This window comes from Hyalella azteca, unplaced genomic scaffold, assembly GCF_000764305.2.
Source record: "Hyalella azteca isolate HAZT.00-mixed unplaced genomic scaffold, Hazt_2.0.2 contig1821, whole genome shotgun sequence".
Taxonomy (NCBI): Eukaryota; Metazoa; Arthropoda; class Malacostraca; order Amphipoda; family Hyalellidae; genus Hyalella; species Hyalella azteca.
This window is the reverse complement of record NW_025932119.1, coordinates 156,171-174,064: the sequence shown is the minus strand read 5'-3', so window position 1 is coordinate 174,064 and position 17,894 is coordinate 156,171. Positions and strand designations below refer to the sequence as shown.

At 38.8% G+C, this 17,894-nt stretch overlaps 1 protein-coding gene across 3 annotated transcripts; it reads right to left on the bottom strand.

Moving 5' to 3' along the window:
- Positions 1-1,769: 1,769 nt before the first annotated feature.
- On the bottom strand, positions 1,770-5,528 carry LOC108680158 (beta-1,3-galactosyltransferase bre-2). Of its 3 annotated transcripts, none has more exons than XM_018168928.2 (3): positions 5,268-5,528; positions 3,526-3,640; positions 1,770-3,340 (listed from the first exon to the last, which is right to left on the bottom strand). In XM_018168928.2, the coding sequence occupies exons 1-3, from the start codon at positions 5,388-5,390 to the stop codon at positions 2,079-2,081; spliced, it is 1,500 nt and encodes a 499-aa protein (XP_018024417.1). In that variant the 5' UTR covers positions 5,391-5,528; the 3' UTR covers positions 1,770-2,078. The 3 variants fall into 3 exon arrangements, with proteins under 3 accessions (XP_018024417.1, XP_047740059.1, XP_018024418.1); XM_047884103.1 differs by lacking the exon at positions 5,268-5,528 and adding an exon at positions 4,619-4,723; XM_018168929.2 differs by lacking the exon at positions 5,268-5,528 and adding an exon at positions 3,865-4,260.
- Between the last annotated feature and the right edge of the window lie 12,366 nt (positions 5,529-17,894).

Here is a 17,894-nt window from a genome sequence, read left to right as displayed (position 1 = left end):
AAATCTTTAAAAAGTATTGAGGTCCAGAAGAATGGAAACAGAGGGCTGATATTGAATTTCCACGGTGGAACAGGGCAGGAAAAATCAGTTAAATAAGAGTACAAAAAATATAACTCAGTACTCACTGCAGTGAGTGACAGAGAGCGCATTTTCTCGTCGACGAAAACGTGAAGTCACGGACGGACGAACGGACGGACGGACAGACGGACGGATATGGTTAGCACAATAGCGCATTTTTTCCATAATTGAGAAAATGCGCTAAAAGCGGGCCGCGACTAGAACAATTATATTTACAAGGTTTACATTTTCGGAAACAATTAAAAACGAGCAGCATCCGCCTATCGTGGAGATTGGTTAATATAAGAGCATTTAAATGCACGACAGCGATAACGTACGTCAAATAAGACCTTCATTTGTGGAACCTTCATTATAAAGTTTAATGTCATAACTGTAACATATACATAAGCTTGACGTCTCAACAATAACGCTCGTAATGATAACACATACATAAGCTTGCAAGTCGTAATGATAACACATACATAAGCTTGCAAGCCGTAATGATAACACATACATAAGCTTGCAAGCCGTAATGATAACACATACATAAGCTTGACATCGTAATTATGAAGCAGAGGCAGCTTCATGACGAAACTTCGAGATTCTTTCAAAAGAATAAATAAATTTTTGGACACATATTACTCAGATCTAACATAGAACTAAATCATAAAAAGATGTTCATAAATCTCACAGATTAAATCACAGAACATAAAACAGGCAGTAGAGAGATGTCTTTTTCAAGAAACCCGTTCCTTACGTAAATAAAATGAACGGCAGGTCTTTGAGACTAATTCTATCACAAACAATAGTGATGAAATTCATTCTCTAACGAATAAAATAGCTAAATGAACCAGTGATCTAGATACTAGAATACATGGCTAGGGTAAAAAAAATACAAAAACGAACTTCGCGTTTGGACACGAGCGCGTTATCTGATGCGGAACTAATATGTTATATATATATAATATAATAATAGTTTTATACTATTATTATAATATAATAATAGTTTGTCACATATAATATGAGACAAACGAACGGTAATTGGCACTCAATATGTCGCTCAGAACGGTGGTAATATCGTTTATATTTTCCTATTTCAGCCTTGCGACCTTTAGGCTTCGTATCATCCAACCAGAACAGCCATGAGCATTGCTTAAATTTAATCACTGCTGCACCATTCAGAGTAATTATGATTGAACATTCCATTAACCACATATCCCAACTAAACAAACTCAACATTACGGACACAATCACTTCATTATTTCCCACTGACAAAACGCAGACCCAGCATTTGTGACTAGACATACAGTAAGCTAAGGCTCAACAGGTAGAGATTATATGCATCCAAGTAAAAACAGTTGAACCACTGTAGAAACAAAGCAAATATACAGTAAAAGAGTACTATTCAGGTCTTAACTTCGTCTTAAAAGAGTACAAGATCAGGTCTTAACTTGGGTACCGTTTCCTGTCGCTCTTGTGCAGGAACAAAATCAATTAGAAAATTAACGATCACTATTGCCAAAGCTTCGTGAATTGAACCAGTCAAGAAAAGAAGACTTGATCACGAATAACAGGACCGGTAACTGACACGAGAATAATTTCCAGACCACGGAACTAAACAAAAGTGCTCTCTAACTCAAATTTTACGAAAAACATCTGGACAGCTGTGGAAAATTGACATTTTTACCATGCAGTCCAACGTCATAAAAAAACTTTTTAATGCTTCATTTAATGCGATTAAAAATACTAAAAATATTCTCGCAGGAAGCGTTTGACCATAAGAGTCTCATCCTTGGATTGGCGAGGTACCTAACTCAGCTTAATAGTCCACTAGAGAGGGCCACTAAAAGAAAATCTTATGAATAAACAAACTGGCATAGCAGCAGAAATGCGGGCGAGTGACCGAAAACAGCCTTACACAATCACTAATTTCAATACACAATATGATTTGAGATTCTTCGAACTATTACACATTATAGCATACATGAGATTCCAGTGATAATAACACGCCTGCATTGTGGTTATCTGTTAGCATCGCACTTGGATGGCGTGTAGCGGCGTATTTGCGCGGCGGTGAGAGGTTTACACGAGCTGGTCATGCCGCGTAAATGTAACATATTCCACAACTTGTACATCTGCAGAGGCTCCATTTCATGCCCCATAGAAGCGGTCTGGTAGAGACAAGGATTTGTCGGTCGAGTTTGGTAAGAGAAATCCATACTGTCCTGAGGCTTGACCCCGATCATTCTGGCTAAAATGCCCGTGATAAATACGTCCTCGAGGTGGAAGAGCGGCGTGTGGATCGCGGCTGCAAGAAGCGGAGTCAACACGTTGCCTGACAAAACGTAGGAGGTGCCTGATACGTAATTAGGATAATGATCACCTTGATACATGTACCGAGGTGAGAACCATTTGCTTGTGGGGTTCAGGATAGGCCGAACGTAGCAGAAAAGACATCCCAGGATGAGCTTTTCTGAAGTGTCTTTAGTAGTTAAAGTTCTTTGTAAATTTGGCACGTGTAGAAAGACGTCATCATCCACTTTAGCAACGTATTTGACGTCGGGACAATGATTCGTTATGTACTTGATCATGAAAAGGCTCTTCAGAGTCAAGTTTTGGTATGTATCAACGAAATCTTCGACAATGATATCCCCGTACACTTCTTGCTCGTTCATCAACGAAGCACTAACGCCCGACTCAGAATTTTCCCGACCCAAAATGAAGAAGAGTTTGCCTTTGAGGGTACGATTGAGTTCGGCAAAAGTAGAAAGCTGTACACGAGGCCCCAAACGGCCGCGCGTGCGATGCACTGAAGCTGTGGTGGCTGTCTTCGTTTCATCAGAAGCAGACTTTGCAGATATAGGCAAGTTGTCCTTCATATCATGTTCACCATCAAGAGAGAAAAGCTCTCGAGTCATGCCTTGAGACACGCCCCCAGCAGCCGAGACTTCGCTATTCGTCAGTAGCGGACTCGGATGGTCGAGGTAATCCTTCCTCACAACATAGATCGACTCTTCATCCTCGTTGTTAAGTGTATTCCATCCATCACTGAGTTGCATAAGTTTCCGGGTGGTCGTCGCACTATCCACTTGACGGATCCACTGACCGTAAGTATTTCTGATGGCTTTGCGCCGTTGGCTGTTGCCAGGACTGCTTGGCACCACCACCACCAGAAACTCGTCTCCTGAGCATCGCTCGCGGGGCGTCAACAGCAACGTTTGCTTTGCTGTAGACACGTAAGCTGACACGTTGCGGTCACTGGTGGTGGTCCACGGGAAGAAACCTGCAAAATTTACATATTTGATGAAGATGCTCATAAAATATACAGGGTGCATCATGCTCGAAACAAACGAAATTCTCATGTAACAGGAAGTTTTTGGCGGTAATAAAGATGTAACAGGAGGTTTTTTGGCTTAGGGTTGTGCTGTACTAAGGCATTATTAGAGCCACAAGAAAGAACCTACTAACTGGGAGGCTCAATAGAGACGCTGCTCAGACGATGTCCCGCCATGTACAGGATAATGCAGACGACCACAGCCACGAGCAGCAGCGGCCGACTTGACCGCAGCCTGCCAAGCATCGCCTGCACAAAACAAAAGCGCTGTCACCAATTCATCTTAAATTGGCTTTAGCACACCATCAAAATTTCAAACTTTGCTTCCATGCTTTAGTCATTTTGCAATGAGTGGAATCACACAAGTCATCAAGAAGTTGGACATAGGAATAAAAATGTAGGAATAAAACTTTTAACATAGCAATATATAGACATAGGAATAATCCACAAACATAGGAATAAAACTTTTGTACCTGGCAAATAGTTGCATTCCGGTTGTGAAGTGGTAGAGCAAGACATGACAAATGGAAAAAAATGCACTAATGAGCTGATGGTTCCGAAGTTAATTTTTATTACTCTGCCCATTACAATTTCTTTCAATGGATAAAAAATAAAATCTTAGCGCTTTCCAATGAAGAAATGGCAGAACGGGGTAGGACTGAAAGGCGTGTGACGCTCTCTAATGAAGGAATGGCAGAGTGGTTTTTATCCTAAAATAATTCTTAGTGTTTCATCCTAAAGATCTACCTACTAGAAACATACAATTTTTACAAAGTATGAAAGGATAGCCACAATACAAGCCAGAAAGAAAATAGGCATGGACCTGAAGCAATTAAAAATTACACAAAAGGAGCCTATTGTCCCAGGTTCATGGAATCTGTCGTGGCACAGCAGAACAGATCAGTGGAACAAGTGACTGTTGAAATACAAATTGCAGCACATAAGAGGCACTAGTGTGCATGCGGCAATTTCAAACCACCAATGTTGGCAAGACATAACTTGCATTATAGTAATGAAGAGCAATGGGAATTGAAACTAGTCAAGTTTTTATATCTTTGGATTAAATATTTCAAAATCAATATTTTGCCAGTAACAAGCAAACTAATTGGTACTATAAGAAAAGCATTGGAGTCAGCAGCATACATTTGTCAAGGTGGGTTAACAGGACTGGTCACCTCAAGCTAAAATCATGAACAATAATTGCAGGCAGTCAAACGTTTTACAAACCTTCCTGAAGGCCATGGCATACGTCACAAGGTTGCCGCTGTTCAACAAAAATTATGCATTAAATAATGTTCAGCTTTTTACCAAACCTTCCGTGAGTTACTTGTACAGTCATTAACAATCAATTCAACTCATCATCACAAGTTAGTTTAGCTTTCATAATATACAACTAAGCAGAAGTGCATGTAATTTTACAGCACAATAAAAATACATTGTTGGTTTTGATAAACATTTTTTCCAATTTCTGATTTCCAATTCACCACAGAATAATTGATGAAAAAAAACTTAATCAGAAATAAGATTATTCAAGGATTAAAAATAATATCAATCCATACTGATGTCTACAAAAATGTAGAAAAATTACTTCAATCATTTTCAACAACTAATAAGAAATCATCAAAGACTGATACCCAAATTTTGTAATCAAAATTGCTATAACATTAAATGTTTTTAAGAATAGTTTTTTTGTTCCTCATGGATAAAATTAATACAAAATGATGTAAAAAAATATACAACAGTTGACCATGGCTCTTACTAAACTAAATAAACTATATAATAAAACTTACTAAATAAACTATGTACCCCAAAAGTGGATACAAACATCTCATTGGGATAGTCTGAATCAAAATGCAAAAAAAAAAAAAAAACTCACCAAGAAATTGGTTTCACCAGGGCTGTCCAATGGCTGAATTTTGCCACCAAATGAAGGAGGTGCAGAACAGTGAAGCTCCTTATATGGAACAGCAGTCCTTGCCTGGAACTTCTTACTTAACATAGCCTCAAATACGATGAACAGTTAATGGCATTCAGCTTCTTGTATAGAATTAGGTATCTAAAATTAGTTGGGCAACCACTTTAGTTGGAAATTTTCTAGCAAACTCATTTTCAGTGGTTTAAGTTAGTTACCGGTACCTGAAAATTTTGAAGAAGAATTAAAAGGCATGCTTATTTATTATTTACCAATTAAAAAAGAACATACTTCAATAATATCCAATTCTGGTCAACTGAGGCACTGATTTTGATGGCTGGAAACAATTTCAAGCAAGACACATTGGGAATGTAGCCATGGACCAAAAATCTGACAGTTAAACAAGCCCTGGCACCTACGCCTACCCTCATAATGCAATAACCATACTCGGCCACAGAGGCAAGAAGCACTAGGTAACTGACTTATCTCACCACTCCAACTCTAAGTAAGCATGGCCCAAGTCAGCACTGGTCTTAATCCATTAAATTAAATTCAACCAAGGCTCTGTTTTAATATGCCTGTTTAGCCAGAGACTTTCTTACAGTTAGTTAACAAACCTTATTGCTAGATTAGTCTTGTGACCAAGTCGAATAAGAGCCTTAATCATTATTATTATTTAGCCAATGTAACCCTTGTTTCTTGTCCTATTGCTAATGTCTAGGTTTCTTTAACTCACTTGGAGACATACGGTAGTGAGTGTCCTGACAGTTCTTGCCTCTCTTGAGGTTCCTGGTTCCTGCTACCCAGTATGGTTTCACCTGTGGTCAGTAACCTTCTGTGGAACCTTTCTACCAGACCGGTGAGTACCTGGGGTGTTGTTGTGAGGGGGAGTGCTTGGGTGTGCCTGTGGTGTCTATGAGAGTGATGCAACTACACCGCATTAGTGCTATATACATCAGGGTGATCCATGGACCAGGTGAAGAGTGCTCTTACTGTGCTAGTCTACTGTTGAGGAATCACCACCATTTCTTATTGTGCTCTCCTTTCCAGGACCTTTATTAGTCTCTGTGCCAACCAAGACTTCTAGGCTATTGCGTATCTTACTGTAATTTTGACTCCCTTATGTCACAGGTTAGGATGTTCTGTTTAAAATTATTGTTTACCGCAAAGTTGGACCATATTGTAAAATTCGGCTCTTGAACGGAATACTGCAGTCACCCCTGAGGGATTTTCCTCTGGAGGGTGGTTGCCTAGCTTATCCTGTGAAGGATATTTGGTGCCCTTGGGATTATCCTGTATCAATGGCTCTTGACTTTGTTCTTAACTTAAGTATAGTGTTGTTTGGGAATGACCTATGTTTCATTGTCCTAAATTTGTTCTCAGGGTTGGAGGTAGGCTCAGCTAGGTATTGTATCTAAGGGTGATTGAGCTAACCTTCGCATAGCTTTTGTGAACCCCTGTTGACTGGACCGCAACAATGGGACCACTAAATGATCCTGTTTTATCACACAAGTGGTCCTGTCTTACACCACAAATGGTCCTCTATTACTCTACATTTTATCAAAAATAGTTTTTAAATGAATATATTATTGTGTAGTACCGGTACATGGAGTATTGGTCAAAATTTTTATCTTTTGCTCAAACTTTATTATAACTTGTTAGCTTTTTTAATTAGAGAAATTTAGTGCACTATTTTAAATTGCATCAAAGGGATATAGAAAATAGGGATGTCTATTCCCATTAGTGAGCTGCAGAACCATGTGCAAAATTGGCTGGGGGAAAAATCACTATGTGAAACATGAAAAATAATTATGATCACAACTCTGTGAGAGGGCATGAGCTATGTTTCAAGAAGTAGGTACACCACAAATGCAGTTAGCAAGAAAACAAATGACATCTGACATTTTTTATTACTGACATCTGACACTGTATTTTTATTACCAATTTGATAAATTTTTCAGACAATGACACTAATGGAATATACATGAAGCATTTAGCAGTGCTCTACAATGAACCAAAGTCAATCCACTATTACTTTGCTTAACAAAGTTTTCTTGTGACAAAAACTTCAATGTGACTGATATTAGAGTTGACTTCCCACAACGTAAAACAGTAACAACTTAACAAGTAATTGTTTAATCAAATAATGTGTTTCTAGATGGATAATATTGAATATCAGATTTGTACTTTTATTAAAAACCTTGTAACATATGAATTACCAGTTGGTCCTTTCTTACCCCAGCCTGGTCCCATCTTACCCCAAATGGGGTAAGATGGGACTGGCTCACTTTTTGTAATCTGTACAGAAAACTATGTTAGATGTAAAACATCTGAGTTGTAGCTTAGAAGCCCGTTGCATAACTACACCTTGTGATAGGTTAAGTTTTTTTAGTTATTCATGGTAGGTATAGATGCTACACAGCTACAGGCTTGTTAGTGATTTCGGTCCTGTCTTACCCCATCTGACATCTATACAACATGAACATCGAGACGCATAACATTTGATGCGTAAGGACCATATCCATCGATTGGTCCTTGCTTTTTTTCGAAATTCTAATTATTGTGGGTGTGGTGGGCATTTTTCCTGCCCTGGCCTGGGCAGGGCGCAGGTTTGTTAAAAGACAATTTAAATTCCCATGCACCTGGCAGTGCTGGCACATCTTCCTGAGTCCTGACCATGGCAGGCACTCAGGCAGCATGCCAGGCGGCAGCCACCCGGCCCACCCTTAACCCTTTCGCAAACTGTCGTCATTAGTCAGGGCATAAATCAACGTACAGAGTAACAGAGATGAATTTGGTACCCTTGGATAGGTAAGAAATCAGAATGTCAGCTTTAAGGTGAGATTAAAATGCGGAAAAGCAAAATTTTAAATTTTTGTCCCAGAAATTTGGGCCGTAGGTAAAGACCATATCTTTGTCAATTGTCCTTTGACTTTTGAGAGAACACATATTATTAAAAACTTTCGAATTGCTTTTTTTATTGGAATATTGGATGTACATGTACAAAACAAATGATGTTATGTTCAAATAAAATTTTTTTGTGCATAGAAGGTTAATCACTGTAAATGTATGTTATACACTATACAGTATGTATATTATCATATATTGGATGTACCTAATCATGAGGCAACACAGGCCACAGCAATTGACTTTGACTGTTATCTGTCTCAGCCCTCAGGACCTCAGCAACGCTGGGTAGCTAATCATGCAAGATCTAAATTAAGTTGGAGTCCTACTGTCCTAAGTAAGAAAAAAAATCAAGTAGCAAACAATAAATAAATTAGGAAAAATAAATAGAACGTATGAATTGCTACAAATAGGGCTCACAAAAACAGTTATCACTTATCAGATGTCAAGTCCCTCCAAAGTCCAAATTATCAGGGAAAACGAACGATTGGCGTAGAGTGCCCTTACAAGCGAACAGCTAAAGAGACACGTCCGTCCGACAGCAGAACCCGTAACGGAATGACTGAATCCCGGGCCCCTAGCCGGAGCAATGAGCCCATCAACATAGGGGGCGGGGGCTAGGACAGAAATAACATCCAACAGACTTGAACAGAGCCCGCGGTGAAACATTAGATTCCGGAATTTGACTATTTATTTGAGTAAAACTAGGAAAAGTATTCGGGCTTGGGTGATATGATATAAAATGATTAAACAGCTAAGCTAATACTGCGCCCTGCCTATGTTCCACGTTATTACTGCCTATGATCAACGTTAATAGTGAGAAACATTTATGTGGAGGAGATATCATAAATCTTTAGAATTATCACCAATGTAACCGAAGAAATTCGACCATGCTACGCCCCCTCGTAGAAACATAATTATGATAATAAATTCAGACGTGAGTTGTGAGTTTTAAAAAAATAAAGCTAAACTTATTCAAAGTGTCATTTCTATTGCTTGCTTGCTTGCTTTGTTGGAGGTGTAGAGGTGGTCTCAGTCAGGCCAACTGTCACACCTGGACATGGCATTACTTAATGTTTTTCCAATACTGATTTTTCCAACCACTTATAGGTTTAATTAGCTCATAGGAGCACTGCAACTATATCATGGTTTTTGTTGATCTTCTTGGTCCTGATGATTCAATGTGTGGTTTTTCAGATAACCATCAATTGTTTGTGGAATTGCAGTTTTTCTATGTTTTCAAGCGGTCTTATTCCTCTTCATAGTATTTCCCATTAGCTGATGCTTGATTGAAGTGCTGATGTTGTTTTCCTTTTGTTTCAGCTGATCCAGGTGGGTTGGTTCCTCTTCAAAGTGTCTCCAAACGTCCAGTACTTGTGAGGAACNTCTGCAGTAGTGACAAAATGTTCTAACTGCGAGCCGGTTAGATTTTCTTCACCGTCTTTAGAAATTACCTTTCCAGGAGGCCCTGGAGCTTGAAAGCCATTTTCGTTAGGCTTTGGCATTGTTTAAGTTTTCAATGAGAATGATCACTAGTGTGCGTTTTCGTTCTATGAGATTTGCACCACACGTCTTCACACAACCAGTGAACAATCGAAACTCTCATTTCTATTACATAAATAGAATAGAATAGAATAGAATAGAAGTGTCGGCGCTGAAGAAATAGGCCCATGGCCTGTTTAAAGTAGTAATAGATCAGCCTGTTTAAAGTAGTGTATTCAAATTTGAATTAAGTAATATTGTATGCGATCACTGATTACATATATGCAAATAGTTTTTGAATATTCCATAGCAAGTTTTGTCAAGAACGCTTGAAACAAAACATTAGTTGAAACGTGTGGCTGGGGCTACACGTCTCGGATAAATTTACGGCCGGACCCGCGGCCGGTCTCGATCGCGGCCGCCGGACTCCAAACATAGAAAAAACCTAGCCATTCAACGAAAACCTCGCAGGTTAGGTCCAGTTAGGAACAGATTCCATTAAAATCAGAAAAACCTACAAAAACCCATAAAAACACTAAGAAATCCTTTCCGGCCGCGAGACCGGCCGCGGGTCTGGCCGTAAATTTGTCCGAGACCTCTGGGCTGCCAGGTTTGTTCTTTGCTCTACGTCCTAAGACTTTATCCAACGCTGCTTTTTTGCCTTTGTAGGACCGAGTGGAAATATGACTCCTTAATTAATAAGAGATGAATATATCATAAACGTTGGCATCGATTCGGTTCATTGTTGACGATTCATGTAGAATGCTAATACATGCAATTAAAAGAGCATCAGTTATAAAATTCGACAATGTTTTTTTTTTCTTCCTGGATTTTGCTTCAAACAATAACGCATTTATACACGAGAAATGGGAACAAATTATGATGCATTAACAACAAAACACGTTGAAAATTTGAAACCGATCATTTCGTGAGCCTCATTAGTGTTTCTGTTTGTGTAAGTGCCTTATCCGTACGTGCGATAACCTCGCGATAACCGCAAATGATGATGGCGCTTTAGTGCAACAACGTGAGTACTTAATGTCTCAGCTTACTGCTACTATCTCGATTTAAATGAAGCAAACATCACCGATCGTTATAGCATTTCAGATACACAATGCTAGCATTACTTTTTGAATAGACAAAGAACCGTTTAGGATAAGATAAATATGATAAAGTATACTAATGGAGATATCCCTCAAATTCTGATAAGTTTCAACGTAGAAAGTAAATGTGCAAAAAAATAGAAATTAGTACAAAATAACAATAACTACGGTGTGAATCTTCGAACCCAAATTTAGCTCTATGAAATAATTAACTGTTAAAACAATCCTTCTAACACAGTCGAAGCTTTTTAATTTGTACGAGAAAGTGTACAAATGTAGATTTTTTGGAACCTGGCGCTGTAAATTCAAGCGTTTCTAGAGCCAATAGAGCGCGTCTCAATAGCGCTCCCTATGCTTATCAATATATATCATTGGGTGATGAGGCCGAGATGTTTTCCAATGTTTTCCAGTCCGAGAAATCATATGACATTGGAGCGGTTTGGGTAGAATAAGAAAATTTATAACTTGATTGTTAACTTTTTAAAACGATGTTTAGATTCAAATAAACAGGTCAAATTTAATTCTAAATTTGAAACAGCAGAATGTATGTTTATGTTACGTTACGCTTTACAAGATTTTTCTATACTTCCAATTTCTTTGGTTAAAGAACCATTCTGATAGCCAGAAAGATTATTCGATAAAATGCGATAAATTACCAGGACTTATCTGTAACGATCAACGCTGGTATTGTCAGATAATTATTTATTTAATATAATTGTATGCCAACCCGGAGAGATAATCCACGAAAATCGAGAATCATGTTCTTGTTATAATAATTTCTTCCTTTTGGTTGAATGATCCAAATTCAACTGCTTATTCTAATATATATTTTTCGGAATAAATTCCATCCTGATCACTTCACTAAAAATAAACTTCCAGGTGCCATCAATACCCCGACACGACAAGCATCCCGCGGCTACTCGCCCCAACAGCCCTCATCATATTTACGGAGCTTCAAACACACGAAAAAATAACTTAAGTATATATTTAAGATAATGAATACATCGATATAATAGCTATTATATATCAAAGTACTTTATCATACGCACTAACTTCGGATGTACTTCCCAGCGTGGAAAAGAGTTCCACCAAACAATGAACAATGCTACAGTTGAATTATCTAGTTCGAGGATAGCACGCAATTGTCTGCACTCGGCAAATAGCTGGTTGTTATCTGTGCTGGGCGCACGTGTAAGCGATAATTCTTTCTTTTATTCGATTCAAACACGGAACAAGTAGTTATAATAATAATAATAATAATAATAATAATAATAATAGCGGATTCAGCGTTAGTAGGCCGTAGGCCTGTCGCCGATTCTTAACATCGCAGAACATCCACAGCTTCTTGCGGTCTCGAACTCGCAACTCACTACTACAATTCAGCTGTGCTTAACCGCCCGGCCTCCTTGCCGATTCTGACCGGAAACTGGCGCACAGAGCTGGGATCGAACCCGCGCCTCTCTGCGCCAATCTTGGTACTCTGAACTTTAACCACTGGGCCACCCTGCCCAGTGTTAATGAGACTATAACTTACAATGAGCAGAAGATACGTGTTTTACGTGGAAATTTCAAAGTTAAACATCTATAATTAGACACAAACAAGTTAAAACTGTGTAATGTCATCATTGTTTAACTGGTTCGAACAACATGACATTATACAAATTGTCTTGATTTGGAAGCTACAACATCAGCGTAAAGCTGGCATCATCATCATCCAAGGCCTAGGACGGATCCTAGGCCATAATTTTTCCTTGTGAAGAATCACCATGAACATGGGAATTCGCGGGAATTCCTTGCTAGAATTAAATCATACACTGAACAACGATCAGAAGCATGTCCTCGGCAGTTCCAGCAGCTGTTATCAGTAGCAGAATGTGACTGCAATCTCGGGGACAGCATGCAAGCAACGTGCTGGATATGGCGTGAAAGAATGAGCTTAAAAAATTCATTTAATTTATTACGGAAGACAGGTGGTCACGAATTTCGGTGTAACTAGCAAACCCATTCTCATGATAAGTACCTATTAAACATCATCATTCTCAACCAATCTGGTGGCTGTTTTTGGTCACGTGACCAGTTCCTGGCGGCCACTAACTTGTACCCACAAATGAATTCAGTAAATTACAAACAAAGGCCACCAGCCCGGAAATTAGTGGCGGTTAATACTGGGCTAGTATATAGAGGCTGCAACATATGTGGCGGCTATTACTATTATTATTATACTCTCACTGTTAGAAAAATGACCGTTAACGGTATTACCGGCGTTTCAGTGGCCGGTCGGCACGTGAAAAGAAACACCGTTTCGCCGTTTTTATTCTAATTTAACACTAGAAATCCGTAAAACATCTTATAAAAACGGCGAAACAGTTTATTTTCACGGAGCAACCGGCCACTAGAATGCCGGTGGGACCGTTTTTTCACCGTTTTTTCTAACAGTGTTCTTGCTATAATTGTATCTTGCAAAAACTTGATATGAATTGCACCCACGATAGCGTAATATATGATAGAGATACGTATTAATTTTCAATATCACGCACAAAGAGCAATTGCGATAAAAAATTTATTTTCAAGGCTAATTTATATACGCAGAAATACCGTAATTTCTTACAGAGATTCCGTGTAAAATACTAGTATAATACTGAATATTTTCAGGTACAATTCGTAGAAAATACAATGATTTCTATTTATTCCTATTGTGCATTTTTCAACACATTTGTTGACAGCAAAGAAGTAATGAAGGTCCTAAGTAATCAATGTATCACGTGATTAATGTAATATTTATCATTATATAATAAAAATATCAACTTATGAAACATTCACAGTCACGCTTAACCGTGAAAAAAGTCATTATCTTATATGAAACAAAACTCTTTTAAGAATAGGTCACGACACATTACCAGTTATTTACAGCGAACTTGTAACGAATTAGCTGTTACATTAACTGTTTCCGAACGCAACTACAACCTTTCTTACATGATAGCTTGATCAGTCATGGCTTGCATGCATGATGCAAAGAACGCTACGAGGCCACAGGATCGATTCTATAGAAGCTGTTCACGACCAGGGGCCATACTTTCAAAACTCGCTAAGTGAACGTAAGTACTTACGCACTATTTTCTTGTCTATGATTGGTGGATTTTGCTTGAAAGGCCGTCAATGATTGGCTGATGAACTTACGATCTCTTAACTTTTTTTGAAAGTATACGCCCAGATTGTAACCATGGTTCAACCATTGATTGTAACTGCGATGAGGATCGTAGGTTTACTTAGACGTCTTGCAGAGAGTTAATAACTATGGAAGAATTGGCAGGAGAGACATAAAGCAAGACAAGGCAGGAGAGACTGAGAAGCAAAACAATAACATTAACGTTAACATTAACGTTAACATTAACGTTAACATTAACGTTAACATTAACGTTAACATTAACGTTAACATTAACATTAACGTTAACGTTAACGTTAATGTTAACAGAAACGATAACATTAACGTTAACATTAACGTTAACATTAACATTAACGTTAACGTTAACAGAAACGATAACATTAACTTTAATATTAGCAACATTGACATTAGCAACGTTAACATTAACAACGTTAACATTGATAACGTTAATATTAGGAACGTTAACATTAACAACGTTATTATTAACAACGTCAACATTAACAACGTTAACAATAACAACGTTACATTAATAACGTTAACATTAACAACCTTAACACTAACAACGTTAACATTATAAACGTTTAACATTAACAACTTTAACATTAACAACGTTAACATTAACGTTAACATTAACGTACGTTAACATTAACGTTAACATTAACGTTAACATTAACGTTAACATTAAAGTTTACATTAACAATTTATTGTTATCAGAGGAGCCGTTAGGTGATCTGTAAATGACCCCTATGAGGAGGCTATCTATGCCTTTTAGAGTAAGTTCACACCACACTGATTCTCTAGCTGATTGATGTTCTGCAGATAACTTGACTTGCTGGGCCCCATAAGAGGTTCTAACCCACAAAGCTACACCTCTACTGCACTGCTCTTCATTTAAGTTATGAAAATCATATCCTGGCAGCTGAAATTCAACAGGTACAATTTTCCCCCCGTGATTTTAAGGGAGTGTTTCTGTAATACAAATAATTATACACTCGTTTGCGGTCACAATTAACAGTTCACTTTTTTTGTTCAAAACGGAATCCGTGTTCGTGTAAAACATTTTACAACTTTTTGTGCACTTTCACCTTGATGTATTCGGTTACTCCCTACATTATTTACAGGCCTTAATCTACGGACATCATTCCTACTAATTACTTGTCCTCCATCTCCTCTGACTGTCCTTGAGCAGCCGGTGTTGTCTTGGCAGCTTGGAAGACCCATGTCTAGGCTTGGATGAACCATTGAGGGAAAGAGTCAATTTCAATAAACCTTAAAGCCTGCAAAATTGCAATCAGTTCAGTGGGCAACACACTGTGATAGGGATTCAACCTCCAAGCAATGGCCTGGTTCATGGATGGAGCATTAAGTTCACATGAAGTAGATGGGCCATCAACATATTTTGGGCCATCACAATAAATTGCTTTGTAATTTGGATATTTTCCATCAATATGAGCAGCAAAGAGGACAGTTGTTGCAACCTCAGAATTTGATTGGAAATCAAGACAAATGATTGGATTGGATTGAAAATCAAGACGAAAAAGTTGCTTCTCCTTAATTACTCTACAGTCCTAAAACAGGTAGCGGTGCAACAAGCCGGCCTCTGCGCGGACTCTGTATCTTATATCTTCATACTTGGGGCCATTTAATTGCATGTTATTCACTAGGGCCCAATCGTAGATTATCAACAAGTCATCCTGCAACCTCTCGCAGTCTAGGTCATCTGTGATCTTCATCAGCACTCTTGTATCGTCTGCAAATGACGATGTAGATGCGTGGGTAAGTCACGAGCCTCAATGATAAGGATGAGGAAAAGAATCTTTCCAAGTCATGAGTTCTGTGGCCTTCCGCTTTTTTCCCTCGCTTCTCTCGATTCACTCCCCACTCATCCCACTCACTCCCTTCATCCTACTTATTCTCCTCATCCCACTCCCTCCCCTCATCCCACTCCCTCCCCTCATCCCACTCTCTCCCCTCATCCCACTCTCTCCCCTCATCCCACTCTCTCCCCTCATCCTGCAGACTGTAAGTCAATATAGACCACAAGGCAGATCTCTGAAGCAGCTTGGGAGGAGCGTATTAGATGTTCCAGTCTAAGTAAAACGTCCATAGTCGCAAACAAAGGTAAAATTGAAAAAAATTATAAGCTAAAAAATCACCGTTTGGTAGTTGAGAATATATATTCAAAATTTTGTTCAAATCTGTTCAATAGTTTGGAAGAAATTCTTTGATCACCGCGAATATCGGACTGTTTCGAAATATACGCGTAACTCCCAAATAAAGGTGAAATTTTAAAATTTAAAAATTTACGCGCTAAACATCAGTACATCACCGTTAGGTTCTGGCATAGTGGCAAAGCAGAGAGTTTTTTAGACTCTCCCTCAAGTTCATTTTTGAGTCCTATAAGTAGACAAGCAAAGTATCATGGATACCAGCATAATCATACATAAGAAATTGGTTTAAATGTTGAGTAAATGAGGAAATTAAAAATGAACTGATTCTAAAAAATCTCTGGTTTGTCACTATGGGTTCTGGTCACCTGGTGAATACGTGTTGCTAGTTTCATAGAGCTGCGTTCATTAGTTTGGGAGAAATTACTTGATAATTGAATTTGGAGATTGGTCGTGACTCGTGAGACCGGCCACGAGTCCGGCCGTAAATTTGTCCAAGACGTCCTAGGTTTCTAGTGCTGAAACAGTTAAAATAGCTGAAAAACATATTGGTTCACTAAATGAAGTTCTATTTTTGAAATACTCATTTGTGTTTAACCTTTATCCTTTGAAATTGCAGCGTACTAAATTGTAAGAAAGAGGCGTATGTCTGTGGGGGGCGCTAGAAATTCACTAGCGAGCCAAAGGGGGCGCCAGCCTGAAAAAGTTTGGGAACCACTGATTTAGGGTTTAGGCCAATATCAATATGGATATATATATGTTCAAACTTGAAACCATTTATCGAAGAACTGTTTAAAATATATTAGAATTAATAGGGGCTCACGTTTTATTTACGATGATAATTTGTACGTTGCACCACTTGACATGGAAAATAAAACGAAGCTGTTTCTTTTCTTTGATGTTGAGGGATCCCTGAAGTTTTTTTTTTATAATTGATTTGTAGGCTTCGGGTATGCCGGTAGCACACCTCCCAGCCTGAGCACAACTGGGGTTTTGGACACTTCGCTTCACTTCTAGATCTCTTCACTTTCTAGCACCTCCACCAGCCAGTGCGGCAGTGAATTGTGAAAAGAAAAGGTACAATTAGGCTTGGTAGAATATTTACANGGCTGAAGACTGAGAAATATATTAAATGCAAGAATTTCAATCTAAATGTGTCGGCAAGATCTTCTGAAGGCAAAAATTTTGCCGATAATGCGTCGCCGTAGGTCTTTAAATCTTCATTCACTCTCTGCACAGTGGTCCAGCGCAAACCAGACAACGTTCTGGACCACGACACCCCTGAGCTGAGTGCCCTGGAAGCTGACAGCGGAAGCACTTGAGCGTAGGGAAAACATAGGCACGGACCCGGTAGCGGATGGGTCCAAACTTGATATGGGGTGGTAGTGCATCACCGGTAATGGCGGTAAATACCAAGCGCAAAGATGCGGATGGTACTCTTGCGCGCTCCTGCTGCCGCATAAGCCTTTCAATTCGCACTACTTCTGCAGACCTTTCTACTTTCAGACAGGCTTGAAGTGATTCTATATTGGCATCAATTTCCACTGGTGAGACTACACCATACAAATATTTTGCCTGGTTAGGACGGGAGCAGCTTACTTTCCAAGGACCTAATGTTGTTGCAGATAGTATATTTTCTACGTTGTTAGGATTCTCTACCTCAATGGCAATCAGGCTTTTCCTCAGATTTACTCTAACATCTTTTATACTGCTGGTGGAATATGGTGGGGTGGCAAGTGCTGTGCAAAGTGTAGCCGGAGAGGTCAGC